Consider the following 16,377-nt stretch of genomic DNA (forward strand, 5'->3'; position numbering starts at 1 on the left):
ATAAGATACAGTCTTGGTAACATGGAGAAACCCCATCGCTACAAAAAAATACAAAAATTAGCCAAGCAAGGTGGTGTATGTCTGTAGTCCCAGCTACTTGGGGGTCTGAGCTGGAGCCCAGGAGGTGGGGGCTACAGTGAGCTGTGTTCGCACCGCTGCCCTGGGTGACAAAGTGAGACCCTGTCTCAAAAAAAAAAAAAAAAAAAAAACGGGAAAGAATGAGATATACTTCTAGATTTTACACTTGGTGCTCTCAGTGGAGACAAGGATAGTACTTAAATGGCATTATAATGCTTTTGATAAAAATGACGTTATTTGGAGCCAATCTGCCAGAGTTTTCCTGGCTGCCCTCTATAACTCTGAACAAGTTACTTAAGCTCTCTCTTCCCCCAGTTTCCCCATCTTTAAAGATGGGAACAATAACAGTGCTTACTCAGAGGTTTGGTGTTACAATTAAATGTGTTTATACAGTAAACATTTGGAACACTCTTTAGCACATAGCTAACAATTACATAGTTCTTACTGTTACTTAACACACCGTTCTTCTAATTAGCAACCACAATTCCCTAGTTATGTTGTTTTGTTTTGTTTTTTTAAGACAGGGTTTCCCTCTGTCACCCAGACTGGAGTACAGTGGCACAATCATGGCTCACTGTAGCCTCAAACTCCTGGGTTCAAGTGATTCTCCTGCCTCAGTCTCCCAAGTAGCTAGGACTAGGACTATAGGTTTACGTCTGCATACCATCACACCCAGCTAATTTTTTTTTTTTTTTTTTTTTGGTAGAGACAGGGTCTCCCTATCTTGCCCAGGCTAATCTCGAAGTTCTGGGCTCACGCAATCCTCCCACTTCAGCCTCCCAAACAAAGTGCCGTGATTACAGGCATGAGCTGCTACACTCAGCCACCTAATTATGTTTTTATACTCCCTAAGTAAATTCTCCAGCATCTTATATCTTTCTATCCCTAGAAGGTTTCTGCATGCTAATGAGAGATGCATTATCAAGTTAGAGAGGCAGGGTCCTGCCATGAAGGCCTTATCTGCCATGTTAGACTTGACCTATATAAAACAGGTGCAATTAAGCAGTTTCAAACAGCATAAAACATGATCAGATAGGCAATGTAGATAGATCACTCTGATAGCTGTGCGGGAAGGCGGCATTTTGGGTAGCAATAGGAAGCTGCCAGAGTCCAGAGAAGAAAAAATGAGAAGACTAGGACTCTGATAGAAGGAACGAGAGAAGAAGAGATTCAAGAAATAATCAGAAAGAAACATTGGAAAGGTGAAGCTACTTTCTAAGAGAATATAAGGAATCAAACAAGTTTATGAGGAAAGTAAAGGGTTTAACTTAGAGCACACAGAGCTTCTAGAATAGATGAGACATCCATTGAGCTTATTCAGTAGGCCAATGAATTATTTCTCAATTGGAGGAAAAGGTCCTAAACAGAGATACACATGGTTAGTTGAAAACTTCAGAGGTGATTACCCAAGTAAAACACTATATACTGAGGAAAAGAATAGTAGAATCAGGAAAAACAACTGAGAAAAAACAGTAATTTAGGGCAAAAAGGAAAAATTATGCAACCAGATAGATAATGAAAGGTCAAAGGGGTATGAAATTGAGAAAATTTGATGTCACAGAAGTCAAGAAATCTTTGTTCTCCAAAGAAGCAGCATATGATTATATCAAGTACACTAGGTAAATCCAATAAATTTCCAAGAGCTAAAAACTAATAAAAATTATTTGTGATTTTAAAAGTCATTTATTAAAGATAAAGAAGTCACAACAATCTTATATATGCACTTCACTGCAAAGCTTCAAAATACATGAAGCAAAAACCAATCGAATGGGAAAAATAAAATCTAAATTCACAGTTGGAGACTTCAATACTTCTCTCAATAATTGTTAGAACACATAGAAAATTAACAAGAATACAGAAGATGTGAACAGCACTACCAACCATTCAGAATACACACGAACACTGACCAAGATAGACCAAGTTCTGGGACATAAAGTAAGACTTAAAAAATCAGAAAGGACAGAATTCATGCAAACTACAGGTCTCTGACCACGAGGGAACTAAATTACAAATCAGACACAGTCAAATATCAGGAAAACCCCTAAATATCTGGAAGTTAAATAACATATACCAAAATAACCCATGGGTCAAAGAAAATAAGAAATTTAAAAATATTCAATTCAATAAAATTTTGTGGGATGCAGCTAAAGCAGATGTCAGAGGAAAATTTATAGCATAAAAAATCTAATATGTTAGCAAACAAAGATATTAAATAAATGACTTAGAGTTCTACCTTAAGAAATCAGAGAAAAAAATAATAAAACAAAAGAAAGTAAATAATAAAGGTAAAACAAAAACAAAAGAACTATAAAGAAAATTAGTGAAAACAAAAGCTAGTTTTTCAAAAGATCAATAAAACTGGCAAACCTCTAGCCAGACTAGTCACAGAGAAAAACACAGGAAACACAAATTATCAATTTGAGGATTGCAAAGGGGGTAATTAATACAGATCCTGCATTAAAGGGATAAGAAAATATCACAAACAACTTTATACCCATAAATTCAACAACATAGATAAAATTTAAAATACAGGTAAAAATTTAGATTTAACAATATAGGTAAAATTTATGTCCTTGAAAGACATAAACTACTAAGGTTCACTTAGGAAAAAATAGATTACTTGAATAGTCCTATATCTAGTAACAGACATTTAAACAAGAAAATGTCAAATAAGCACATAAACAAAAGTTCAACATTAGTAATTGCGGGAAACAATTTGTCAGTCTCTTATCAAGTTAAAGACACACTTACTATACAACTCTCACAAGAAACAAAAACATATACACACACACAAAAAAAACGCTGTACTCAAATGCTCATAGCAACTGTACTAATAATAGCCAAAAACTGGAAACAACCCAAACTGCTGAAGAGTTAAACCAATTGTAGTATTACCAAACAATGAGCCAGACACAAAGGCAATACACTTTGTGACTCCATTTATATGAAATTCTAAAAACTGAACTATAGTTCAGAATGCTGATAAATGTTTGTCAAAAGCCAAGATGGGAGAAGAGAATTGACTGTAAGAGGGTATAGAGGGAACTTTTTGGGGTGATGGAAATATTTCATATCACAACTAGTGCACACATTACTGTATACACTTCTCAAAATTCATCAGATTATACTCAATACTGGTGCATTATATTGTAAGTAAATCATACCTCAATTTTTTTTTTAACTTTTAGGTTCAGAGGTACATGTGCAGGTTTGTTATATAGATAAACTCATGTAACATAGGTTTGTTGTACAGATTATTTCAGCCAGGTACTGGTCCTAGTACTAGTACTTAATAGATATTTTTTCTGATATTCTCCCTCCTCCTACCTATCACCCTCAAGTATGCCCCAGTGTCTGTTTTTTCCCTCTTTGTGTCCACGTGTTCTCATCATTTAGCTCCCACTTATAAGTGAGAACACGCAGTATTTGGTTTTCTGTTCCTGTGTTAGTTTGCTAAGGATAATGGCCTCCAGCTCCATCCATGTTCCTGCAAAGGACATGATCTTGTTCTTTTTTATGGCTGCATAGTATTCCATGGTGTATTAGTACCATACTTTCTTTATACAATCTGCCATTGATGGGCATTTAGATTGATTCCATGTCTTGTTATTGTAAATAGTGCTGCAATGACCATACATGTACATGTGTCTTTATTGTAGAAAAATTTATATTCCTTTGGGTATATACCCAGCAATGAGATTGCTGGATCATACCTCAGTTTTTAAAAGTGTATATTACTAATCATAGCACTAAATTATAAATGCATGGTTTACCAAGCATCTTACTTAATTTGTCCCTTAAGCTATCTCTATACCAAGGCTCAAAAGCTACATAACTAACACTAAGTCACACAGCTAGTAAATGGCAGAGGTGGCACTCTAACCTGGCTTTCCTACATGTAACTACATATAATAAAGAATAGACACTAATGAAAAGACCTCATGACTTCCTCTAGTTTCTGTGCAGGCCAATGTTTGGTTTTCTAGCTATACCTGTTAACCATTTGTGGGTCATGAAATCAATTTAGTGGATTCAATCACCTTTTTTTTTTTTTTTAAGGAATGGAGAGGAGTGAAGAAAATCAGAAAGGAATGGAAATAAAAAGATCAGAATTCATTTTGCTTAGAAATGTTAAATACTGGTTTTTAAACTTTTGTTTCAACTGAGAAGCAGAGAGTTTAGGAGTTTATACATGCCAGGCTACAAAATAAAATGTATTTCTTAATGCAGTAGCTAGTCAAAAAGATTTGAAAACCATTGCTGCAGGCCAAACAGTAAAGCAGGCTGCAGTCAGATGAACAAAGAAATGAGGATCACAGAAGTACTATACTGCAGACAAATGGTTGTGAAGGACAGGAGAGAAAACAGCAAGTCAAAAACAACTCCTATACTCCAAAAACACTCAGTGGACACACTGATGGATAATTCAGCATTGTCACATCCACATTCAATGTTTTCCAACTTACCTTTTCAAACTTGTCTCCCCTCACTCCCCCCTCCTCCCAACCTTTTTGCCTCTATGAGGAAAACCTTCTTCAAAACCCAGGTATAAGCAATGGAAGTTATAAGCTAAACATTTATTCACCTTTATTTATTACCCTAGCACCTAAGCTGCACTTTATACAAAGAGAATGCTCATATTTATAGAACAAACACTGCTTATAGTCTATTAACTCTGTCTAGGGAACCCAATACTATAGCAATCCTTTATTCCTTTAACAAGACAGTGAAATTCAATTCTGATAGTAACTCAAGAAATAACCTTAAAACATGAAGTACTTTTGCAGACCTTTAACAAAACAACTTAAAGAGATAGGTTTTTAAAATTAATGCTTCCCGTGATGTTTTAATGTTTCTGAAATACTGTTATTCAAATGTATGACTATAGCACAATGCTATTCTTGTATGCCTCTCTCAAGTTCTGACCAAAAAAAGGCTATTCACATTAAGAATTTCTACACTGAAAGCATACATGCAATGTGTATGTTGTAAGGGGGCAAACTTCAATCAGAAAACATATTACCAGTACATATCAAAGCATCATTGGCAAATGCTGCCCTGAGCTCTAACACACCAGAAATAGTTTAAAGAGCCCTCAAAATATCCAGCTACCCTTTCCCTTCTCACAACTCTGCATTGATCTATAACACATACCCTGGAAGGCTCAGCTGCAAATGTGTCACACCACTTCTCTGTCCGTACATCAAGAAATATTTTTTAAAGGGGTAAAAACGGACAGAACTGAATGCAGCAGGTCAACATACTTAAACTTAAGAAACTCACCAAAACTCTATGAGAAAGGAAGAAACTGTATAATTAGTCCCAATTTAAATAAGTGAACAATCAAATAATTGATTTGCCAAGGTAACAGAACTAAAAAGAGGTAAAATTCTGTCTTTCACCAAGAATCTTCTGATTCCAAATCCAACAATGCTCTTTCTACACCGCATCAGTCAACAATAAATAAGAAAGAATTTACTCTTTGGTGTCTCCTGTTGAAGATAGCCATGCTTATTCTCAAATCTCTACAGCAACAGATACAGACGCCTAAACTAGGCTACCTGCCTGATCCTTCCCTGGACTAAATTCTGGGCCTACTCAAGAGACAAGCTAAAGCACAAGATCAGAAGAGAACAGTGAGAGTGAGGAGACAGTAGTTCAGTCAGCAAGTCCATGTGAAGAGGGTCAATGAGGAATCCAGGAGAGACAGACATGTGTACAATTAAGAAGAAAGCAGGGGCAAGGCAACATTCGGCAATCCAGGCAAGCGGTCAGAAAGACTGACAGAAGGTCCTCATTACAGCTCCCTTACCTTGTGCAAAAAAGGCAAGATTCTGTCTCTGGGAAGCCTGACTAGCGCCAAGCCAGGCTGAGATCCAATACCAGGCAGGTTATCAGAACAGTGACTCTTTCACGTGTTCAACAAAAAAATTTATTAAAATACTCATTATGTGCCAGAAAGTATGCTAGGTACTGGAAGTATTCATTACACATCGTCCCTGCCTTCAAAAGGTTTAAACCATTGAGAAAGGCAGATAATAAATGATGATTGTTGAAGATATGCACTAGGCATTATGGTAACAACTCAAAAGTTTTTACCTTACCAAGGCCAGTTGCAAGGATAAAGGGAGAGGTGAGGAATGGGGGAAGATCAGAGAAAGAACTAAGAAAGTCCTCAATGAGGAACTCAATTATTAATATAAGATAGAGCAACATGGCTTCTGGAATGGCATGCCGAAGCCACCCCATGACTCTAGTTTCTAAAACTTAAGGTAAAGATTGTGGGTTGGCAGTTTGCAAGGACTGTCATATAATGAAAATAAGGGCAGTGTTTGAAAGAGAAAAAAATGCAATGTCCATAAAATATGAATAAACCTCAAAAATGTCATCATACAGAATACTATCCAGCAATAAAAGTGAATGAGGCTGGTGCAGTGGCTCACATCTACAATCCCAAAACTTTTGGAGGCCACGGCAGAAGGATCACTTGAGCCCAGTAGTTTAAACCCAGCCTGGGCAACATAGGGAGATCTTGTCTCTCCAAAAAATTAAAAACTTCAAAATTAGCTAGGTGAGGTGGTGCATGCCTGTAATCCCCGCTACTCAGTTGGCTGATGTGGGAGGATTGCTTGAGCCCAGGAGGTCAAGACTGCAGTGAGTCATGATCATGTCACTGCACTTCAGCCTGGACAACAAAGTGAGATCCTGTCTCAAAAAAAAAAAAAAAAAACAAATAAATGAAGTACTGATACATACAACAATGTGGATGAACCTTGAACACATTATGGTAAGCGAAATAAGTCAATCACGAAAGACCACATACGATATGAGTCACCTTATATGAAATGTCCAGAACAGGCAAATCTATACAGTCAGAAAGTAGACTGGTGGTTGCCTAGAACTGAGGGAGTTGAGGGAAAACAGAAAGGGACTATTTATGAACATGACGTTTCTTTTAAGGGTGACGAAAATGTTCTAAAAATGACTGTAGTAATGGTTGTACATTCTTCTGAATATACTAAACACTACTAAATTATACACTTTTAATGGGTGAATTGTATGCTCCATGAATTATAGATCAAAGCTGTTACAAATATATCATTGTATATCATAAAAATTCAAACATAAAAATTACAGATGGTTTATCAGCCTTAAGAAGCCATTTGCAAGCTGGGTTAAGTTAGCACAGTAAGTATATGAGACTTGAAGCAATGTGGAACAAAATTCAAGCTATGACTGTATCACTTGCCAGCTGGGCACACTTGGGCAAGCTACTTAATCTGTCTGAGCCTCAATATTGTCAACTGTAAAATAAAGACATCTACCTTGCAAGGTGAGAAATCTGTATTGTTACCAATTTCTATATGTTAGTATATGAAAATGTCATCCAGAAAATTATATGTAAATATGCTTTTCTTAGGTACTATTCAAAGGAATAAAACATATCAACATTCTAATACAATTTTTTAAATCATTCATGTCAAGATCTATGTTTCATTCATCTTTGTATTCTGCCTTACCCAGGTGCATAAAACAGTACTTTGGATATTAAAGGTACTATTTGCTAAGTGCTTACTATGGTCTAGGCATTCTCCTTCATGCTTCATATATGGTGAAGTTTAATGCAACGCCTGGTCAATGGGGGGCCATGCTTTTTCCTCTATAACACGCTTACATATTTTTGGTGTCATTGTTTATTTGTGTTTTGTTGTTCTTCTTGTTATTCCTTTACTATTAACCACAAGTTACATTTAAAAATATATTTCTCAGAAAAACTTACTTGACTATGCAAGAATCTATAATGGTGCTATAAAGTGTTACTTACTATAAGAAGCCCTATTATTTTCAACATAAAAAACACAGTAAGGCATGCCCGGTTCTCTCATTTTTAAGCAAAATTTTAAAAATATATATGCATAATATTTTAGTCTGACTTACTTTAATTAGCAACTACATATTTCTGAAAAGCTGACATGACTTTGCTATTTTTACTTCTTTTTTGAAGTGTGCAACTCATTCCTAAAGAATGAGAGTTGATTTGAATGATTCAAAGTTGACTAACAATTTGTAATTAAACAAATTTTTTTAATTAACATATCCACCATTCACTTTACAACTTAAAACCAACTATTTAGTGTATTTTACCGGTTCTGCCTCTTATTTCAGCACTATAAGAACAGTACGTTTCCAATATATGTGACTTTTAGCAATTTCAAAGATGTTAGCAGAGCACACCATCAACGTTATATGGTTAGTTACAATTCATAACAAAGGAAAAGTTGAGGATAATCTTACCATATCATCCGTCAGTGTCCTAATATTTAAATGCTGCAAATTAAAAAAAAAGCAATCATATCAGTAATTTATAACAGCTTTTTTAATTTTAGTTAATAGGGTACATTCAAAATTCTACAATCCTAACTTGAATATAATTAAATTTCTGACAGTCCAATAAAAACACATTATATATAATCGTTTTAATCTCTTTCTCAAAAAGATGAACAAAAGTTACCCTGCATGTGGTAGTTCCAAACACTTACTAAAATTTTTTTACTTTGTAAACCTCACAAACTAAAAAATTAACTATGGTACAATAAATATATTATCCCAATTAACAGTATTAATTACCATTAAGTATATGAACTTAGAACACAATGGATCTGTCTGAGAATGAGGGCACATAGAAAAAATAAAACGAAAAAGAATATTGATTATAAAAGATTTTAATGTGATGATTTTTCAGAGAATTTTTCATATTATAAAACAGTGAAACTTTAAATTTACCATTAGTATGCAGCATAATAGATAATGAAGTACTTTGCCAGCTTAATTAACTTAAACAATTCTAGTAACGGAGAAGAATGTACTAAAATGACTATTTGCATCTTTAACATCAGTTTGATTTATCACGAGTGGTGACAGTAGACACTTTTCAATTTCATTGCTAGCTTCAAGGACCCTTTTGCTGATTTCCTTGCTAGACAAACATAAGACCATTCTAGAGAGTGAATAGTTTCCTACAAAATACAATTCAAAAGAAAAAATAATTATTTAGAGAAAAAACACAGAAATCTAAGTTTTATAAGTCCCAGTGTCGGGCAAGATATTGTATTCAAGTAACTGGAATCAATTACCAATTCTCCTTTCTCTTATTCACTGGAGCATTCAGTTTTTAAAGGGGCAGGGAAAGGGTCAAACACATTTTCTAAATAGGAAACAAGGTCTACTCTTTTATAAGGACAGATGTTAACAACCATTATCTAACAGACTAAGTGGTACACAGTTAAATTCAACATTTACCTAATAGAATGAAATTTATCATTCATGTTTGTATACTCAAGTACACCTTCATGCTCATGAATCTACCTCAGTGATGATCCAGATTAAAAATCTGTACAATGTAAATCACCATCCCGATTCTCTTCTCCCTTTCTTTCACCAAGATGTTCCTTCTTCTAGTGCAAAGGAAAGAAGGTAACTGGGATCTAAAATGAATTTTGTGTATACCAAAGAAAATGTAGCCAAATGAAAGACCATTTGCCACACCACTAGGCTCCAGATTGAACTGCCTTGTTGAATTAGAATCACCTACTTTGACTTGGGAATAAGGAAATAATAATAGTTGATTAACTAAGGGTTAGTATCTAATACCAGGCTATAGAATTTGCTTTTTTTCAATACTATCTTCAGCCTTTGAAATTAACAAGTATGCACGGTGGTCCTTAAAAGTGGTTGGGATCCTGAGTGGGACTGTAAAGTATGTAAGGAACTTAGGGCCACAGTGTCACCCCAGAGACTATACTAAAATTAAACCCAAACGTAGAGGGCTCTTGAGTTTGCAGAGAAAGGAGCTGGGGCAATGCCTGTGTGGGGCGCCCTTCCTCTAACAGCTTGTTGTATGTGTGCCTTCCTGCCAGTAGAGGCTTCCAGCCTATTGCATTTGGTTAACCACATTTCACTCTTCTTATTCTACAATCAGAGGTATCATTCCAATCACATCTCATTTCACTCTCAAAAGGGTTCATTTCAAGTTCCTGTGACAAAGAAAAAAAAAAAGTGGCATGTAATGAACTTCTGGCGCAATGGCATGCCAAGTGGCCTAATGCTTAAAAAGTAAAGCCAAAGAAATAAAGTATAAAGCTGAAACCCTATTTAGGATGGTATGCCACAATAAAGAGAAAAACATCTATTTAAACAAATAAAATATTCCCAAAACCAGCTTGAGTTGCTTTAGGAAAATGCCATAAAAGTGATATTTTAAAAAGTAAGAGTAAAAGACAATAAAAATAGATAAATAATTTTAAAATAAAGATGACTAGGGTCCAGATTTATGATCTAAAAACTACATAAAAGATACAGAAAGTAAAAGGAAAATAAAACTAGATAGGAAAATAGGAAATGTAAGTTACATGACGCAAAATCCAGTTGTAAACATTCAAGAGAAACACTTATATACTGTCAAAGGTCTAAAATTAGACCATCTTTTTAAAATTTCAGTTGGGCTCACAACATTCAGGAAAAAGAACAGCCACTCTTATGTAAAAACAAGGCAACCCAGGGATTCATTTTTGGTCATGGTTTTCTTTTTTTTTTTAATATATACATTCTGAAACTATCTCATTGAGGGTATAGCTTTTTAAAAGATTTAATTTCCTAAAGGCTTGATCTGTTTTCAAACTACATAGGTATGTACATAAGCCCAGTTATAACCTATGTTATTATATTTCCCAAAGAACATGTGATGAATCACAACAGAATTAAGATGCAGGTGTATCTTGCACGGAGAAGAAAACTCAAAGGGATGTAGATGTGGAGAGTATAACCAAGTCTGAGAGAAAAGAAAGTCAAATTCATCATTCCTTCTCTTCCAGAGAACACTTACCTATATCAATTCTCACCATCAGCAAGAGAATTCAATAGAGCAGAAAATCACAGCAAATTCAAGAGCCCAGACGGGACTGGAGAAACTCACTAAGAGAGTAAGGAGCTGGAAAACTGATCTGAGAATTGTGTTTCTACATCAAAACAATAAAGTCAGAATAGGTTTCATTTTAAGATTTAGCTTGCTGAAGAATAGAGATTACATAGTTATTTACACACATGCAATCTTAAACCACTAAAGGTAGGCCAGCATTAAAAATCTAAATAAATCTAAGCACTAGTAATTTCCCTTAAAAACTGGAATGTCTCATCATAGCTTACTTTAAACATGAATTGAAGAAAAAATAAACACCAAATACTTAGTGAAAAAATGTAAACACTATATCAAGTGGCAATCTTTTGTAGGATGTCTGAATGTTAATACTAAATTCAAGTTTATCATTGAAAAGTTTACATGATCTCAAGGTCCTGCCTGTTTGGCTTATACACATAAAATAGGGACTATCCACGAAGTAGAAATTGCCAAGAAGAGGGAGAAAGGAAGAGAATGACTAACTAAATCCTCAGATAATTCTGTGGGGTTTTAGCCTTACTCTTGTAAATACAAAACTATAAGGGTAATATCCTTAACTAAAATAAGAAAAAACTTTGTAACACAAAAATATTGATTTTATGGTGGTACTTGAGGTACTGTTTAAAATGAAGTACCTCTGTTTTATAGCCACCAGCAATGCTCTTTACTATCTTCTAGTTCAGGAAAATAGTTAACTGCAAACATCAATCCAGTTCATGAGTAGCCACTGTGGACATCTATTCTAAAAAGGAAATAGAAACATAAAATCGACTATCAAATGGAAGCAACCAGGAACACCTTTAAAAATAATAACCTGATAGCAAATTTTTAGGGTTATATTTACTAAAAAAAAAAAAAAAAGTTAGAAGCATACAGTTTTAGACATTAAAACTTTCATATCTAAATGTGACTTTGTGACCTTTACATATATTACCTACCTGGCCTATGATTCTATAGGTGTTATTAATGTTTTATGGCACTGAACTCAAATAAAACTCATGATTTTAAATTATAAACAGTTCTGTCCACAAGACTACTGGTTATTGGTTAAGTTGTGATATTAAAGAACATGAGGACTCTTTTCCTAAGCTAAAAACTCATCCTTCTTCCTATGCTCCTATGTTTCTCAACTTACTAATTCTATTTTCTCCCTAAAAAGTAAGGAGAACCACATACAGATGGGTAACAATGTTTTCTGTTAATGACAGTTCCTAGGATGAATGGTCAAGAGGGTCACTCTGGAATTGAAAGAGGAAAAGAAGCCTTTATAGATTTTTCTTCAAAAGAACATAAGAGTCGGGGGGAAAAAAGTAGAAACACCGAACATCGGTCTCTATATTCCCATTTAAGCAATGCATCAAAACTTTTATTGAAGATAGTACATGCTGTCAAAAAATGGATTTAGAGCTTTCAGAGAACTGTGCTAAATGCTGTGAATATCAAGAGGCATGTGAAATAGTTTCCCCACTAACTTAGTTTACAAATAACAAAGACAGATAAATTGTAGTACACAAAGCAATATACAAACCCAGGAGGTCCACACACAGTGAAAAAGATGCCAAGCTGTAGCCCAAGACTTTTCGCAAATTTTATGTTTTCTTTCATTGGTTAGCACATCTGAACTAGCAGGCCAATAGAGCAAAGGATCTGTCCATTGATATCATTAGGAACATGACAGCCACCATCAGATTCAAGCCAGCAGGCTTGCATCAATTTATTATTATCAGAACCAAATATGTGGTAGTATTTTTAAATTATCTTTGGCTGACACAGTTTAATTCCATTAAAATTGACTTTTTTTTTTTTTTTTTTAGACATAGTCTTGCTCGGTCGCCCAGGCTGGAGTGCAGTAGTGCACTTGATCTCAGATTCAAGTGATGCTCCTGCCTCAGCCTCTCGAGTAGCTGGGACCACAAGCGTGCACCACCATGCCTGGCTAATTTTTGTATTTTTAGTGAAGACAGGGTTTCACCATGTTGGCCAGACTAGTCTGGAAATCCTGACCTCAGGTGATCCTCCTATCTCGGCCTCCCAAAGTGCTGGGATTACAGGAGTGAGGCACCACGCATGGCCAAAAATTTACATCATTTAAGTGCGTTATGAGAGATTACCAAAAAGAGGAAAACTTGTAAGATTAAAGACTCAGACACAATTTCCATAAGCTACATCCTCTGGACCAGCTGGTTTTTCCAGGTTTTTGTTTGTTTGGCGTGCACAAGAATCACACCAAGACTTTCTTTGAAAAGCTAGATTACAGGGCCTCAGTCTACCAATATTCTTATTCAGTAAGTCTAAGGTGGGACCCGGGAACCCACATGTTTAAGGAATCATGCCTGTAATGATGTGGCAGCATGCCCAGGACCACGTGAGAAACCCTACTCCATACTCCACCACTATCAGCCATTAAACATTCCCTCAGCCTGCACACATATGAATTTCTCATCATGTAGCTCACTTTAAAAACTGGACATACCTGAAACAAGCCACATGAAGAGTATAGATAAGAAGTACAAGAGGATTTCGAAGAAGTGAAGACAGGGAGCTGATAAAGTTGGGACAGGCCTTACTGCCATGAAGTGAAAGGTACCAATTAGTACTGTTTTAAGATAATTCAACAATCTCTGGTATGTTGGATGAATTACCAATTGCATCATTTATTTAAATGCTTAGTCTAAGGTACAAATCATTCAGTCTCATAAACATAAACTTAGTACCTAAGTATTAAAGATTGTTCATTGTATCAGACTATGACATGACACCATTTGCTTGACAAAATGAATAAATCACAGATTACTAACAGGAAGGAAGGAAGGAGAAGGGGAAGGGGAAGGGGGAAGAGGGAAGGGAGGGGAGGGGAGGGGAGGGGAGGATATCTTAAAGAAAAAAGAAAGGATTAGTCTTCTCTTAATCATAATCTATGGCTGATAATAGGTTGAGATGTTGCTCACATTTTTGTTTTGAAGTCCAGATTATTCCTTTCCAACAATAATTTATGAATATGTACTTCAATCTGATAACATTTCTAGCCCACACACCTGTGTTTATCTTAACGTCAACACCAATTATAAAGACTATGAAAATTTAAAGTAATATTCCTACCAGCCATGACACTAAACACACCTATAGAGTCTATCTATGGATCATCTCCCTGGCAACTACACAACACACATAGATGTGAAAATATTATTCTTCAAGGGCTCCAGATTTAACATCTAAGAGAGGTCCAAAAATAATACTGAAGCTTTCATAGCACTGAGGACAAGAGTAGAGCTGGCTCTTTGATACTACAAAGAAAAACTTTTAAGTTCACATGTTTTTTCAGTCCAAGGTGGAAAAAAGTGAAAGGGGAGATGTTAGGAACAGGTGAGAATTAGGAAAAGCTCTCCAGCCTCTTTTAATCTGCTCATTTATTCAAAACTGCAATTCTGCCAACCTCAGAAAGACAAACATACCATGTATTACTCATTATCCAAAGCTTCTCTACTGTCATGCACTCAAGTATCCAGACCTCCCTGCCCCTCAATTCCTCCATCGTGAAAGGAGAGCCAACAAGAGAGATCAGCTTTAAGGAGAAGGCATCATTCAACTGTCCACAGCCGTGAAAAGATTCATTTCTGTGAGAACACAAGGTTTAAGGAGGCAACATATCTGTTAGGAAAGAACTGCCTCTCTAGAAAAAAGCAATTATCATGTTGTGGCTTGGAACTCTGACCTAGATTGCACCCCACAGAGGCTAGGTACCTAACAAGTCATTTTTCATTCTAACATAACTCCAATATTCTTTTTCCTTGAATGAACTCATTCAATGTTGGGGCAAAATAAAAGGAAAAATATAATGGCTAATTTAGTAACACAGCTTTTGTACATATTTTAAGACGCCTCTTCGTCTATTTCAGTTCTTTTCACCTGTACTACCAGATCAAAAACTCTTTTGCAACATGTCCAGGGAAAAGCAAATTGAATCTCTGAACCACTTTACAAGTAGGTTCAGTTCTAGGTTATGGGAATCCAAGACCTTTTTCATTGTCTGGAGAAGGCTGAAAAGCATTTACAGTATTTGCTATACAGAGAATTAGAGATCCCAGAACTCCCAGAATCACCTTGAAACTTATCCCAACTACTAAATTACTTCTGAGAGTGGCTTAGCATCCTAGACATCTTGTCCATGACACAAACTTAGATTGGATGTTCCTGAGACTGACAGAGCATCACCCACTCTTCCACATATATTTGAGAAAGATTTTGTTTATATTTCAGCATCACTATAAAGAAAGGAAATTTGGTTAAACCGTTTTAGGAAAACAATTTGTAAAATAAATCCCATGTTCACACTTTAACCTAATAATTCTACTTCTAGAATCTATACTTGGGAATTAAGAAATACAATCAAAAGTTTATATACAAATATGTATCACTACAGCATTACTTTTAATAGCTAGAACTGTAATCAGCCTGACATTTCCCCAAACATAGGAAAGATTAAATAAATCACAGTCCTACCAATATGGACTATAATGACATGGAAAAATGCTTACAATACAATGGTACATGAAAAAAAGTGCATTTAAAATTGCATATGTAACATAATTCCAACTTCATTAATATACATATATATGGAAAAAATAAAACAGGAATCATAGGTAATTTTATACATCTGGATTATGGGATTTGTGGGGTTTTTTCATATCTTCATGTATTTTCCCAGTTGTCTACAATAAGCATATTTACTTTTAATACAGAAAGTATTTTTTAAGTTACTATGGATAATACTTTTCAGATTGAGCAGAAAATATAGATTGTTCCTTTTCAAATAAAAATGTATGTATTAGTAAAAGAAAAACTGAAAAGCTAAAAAAAATCTAATAAACATTACGTGCACAGACTTTTTAATAGGCTAGTTTTTTAATGCATATTTTCAAGTATGTCAGAATATATTAAGCACATTATTCATTTGTTTTCTAATCCACATATATAAATTAACCAATCTCAAGCTCCTTGGTTCTGTGAATTATTGATGGTGTCACCTGCTACAGACTTAAATTCCAAGAAAAATATACGAGTCACTACATCACAAGCACAAATCCTTTTGATACAAATTCAATTTCTGTGGCAATAATAATATATTGACTTTGCTTTATTTTTCTACTTTATGACACTTAATGGCAGAGTTAAAAGAAATCTGTCATTTTTCTTTATTGTAAATGTAAATGATATCATACCATCTTGAGAAAGTTAGGGTAAATACCACTTACTAGATAATTCCTTAATGTAAATAAGGTCATGATGCCAAAATATAAGAAATAAAATATAAAGGTTTTAAGCAAGACCTAGTCTCATAATTCTAA

The 16,377-nt window shown here is 35.0% G+C and overlaps 1 protein-coding gene across 2 annotated transcripts in view; it reads right to left on the reverse strand.

Moving 5' to 3' along the window:
* The window catches only part of DIAPH3 (diaphanous related formin 3), a 484,172-nt gene that overhangs the window by 445,040 nt on the left and 22,755 nt on the right, over positions 1-16,377 (reverse strand). Inside the window, exon 2 of one of the 2 annotated variants that reach the window (XM_054446717.2) lies at positions 8,374-8,406. The exons of the other annotated variant lie outside the window; for it this stretch is intronic. Coding sequence (XP_054302692.1) covers positions 8,374-8,406 — 33 coding nt within the window. The remainder of the gene's footprint in view (positions 1-8,373; positions 8,407-16,377) is intronic. 2 annotated transcript variants of the gene reach the window in all.

This window comes from Pongo pygmaeus, chromosome 14 (assembly GCF_028885625.2).
Source record: "Pongo pygmaeus isolate AG05252 chromosome 14, NHGRI_mPonPyg2-v2.0_pri, whole genome shotgun sequence".
In the NCBI taxonomy this organism is placed as follows: Eukaryota; Metazoa; Chordata; class Mammalia; order Primates; family Hominidae; genus Pongo; species Pongo pygmaeus.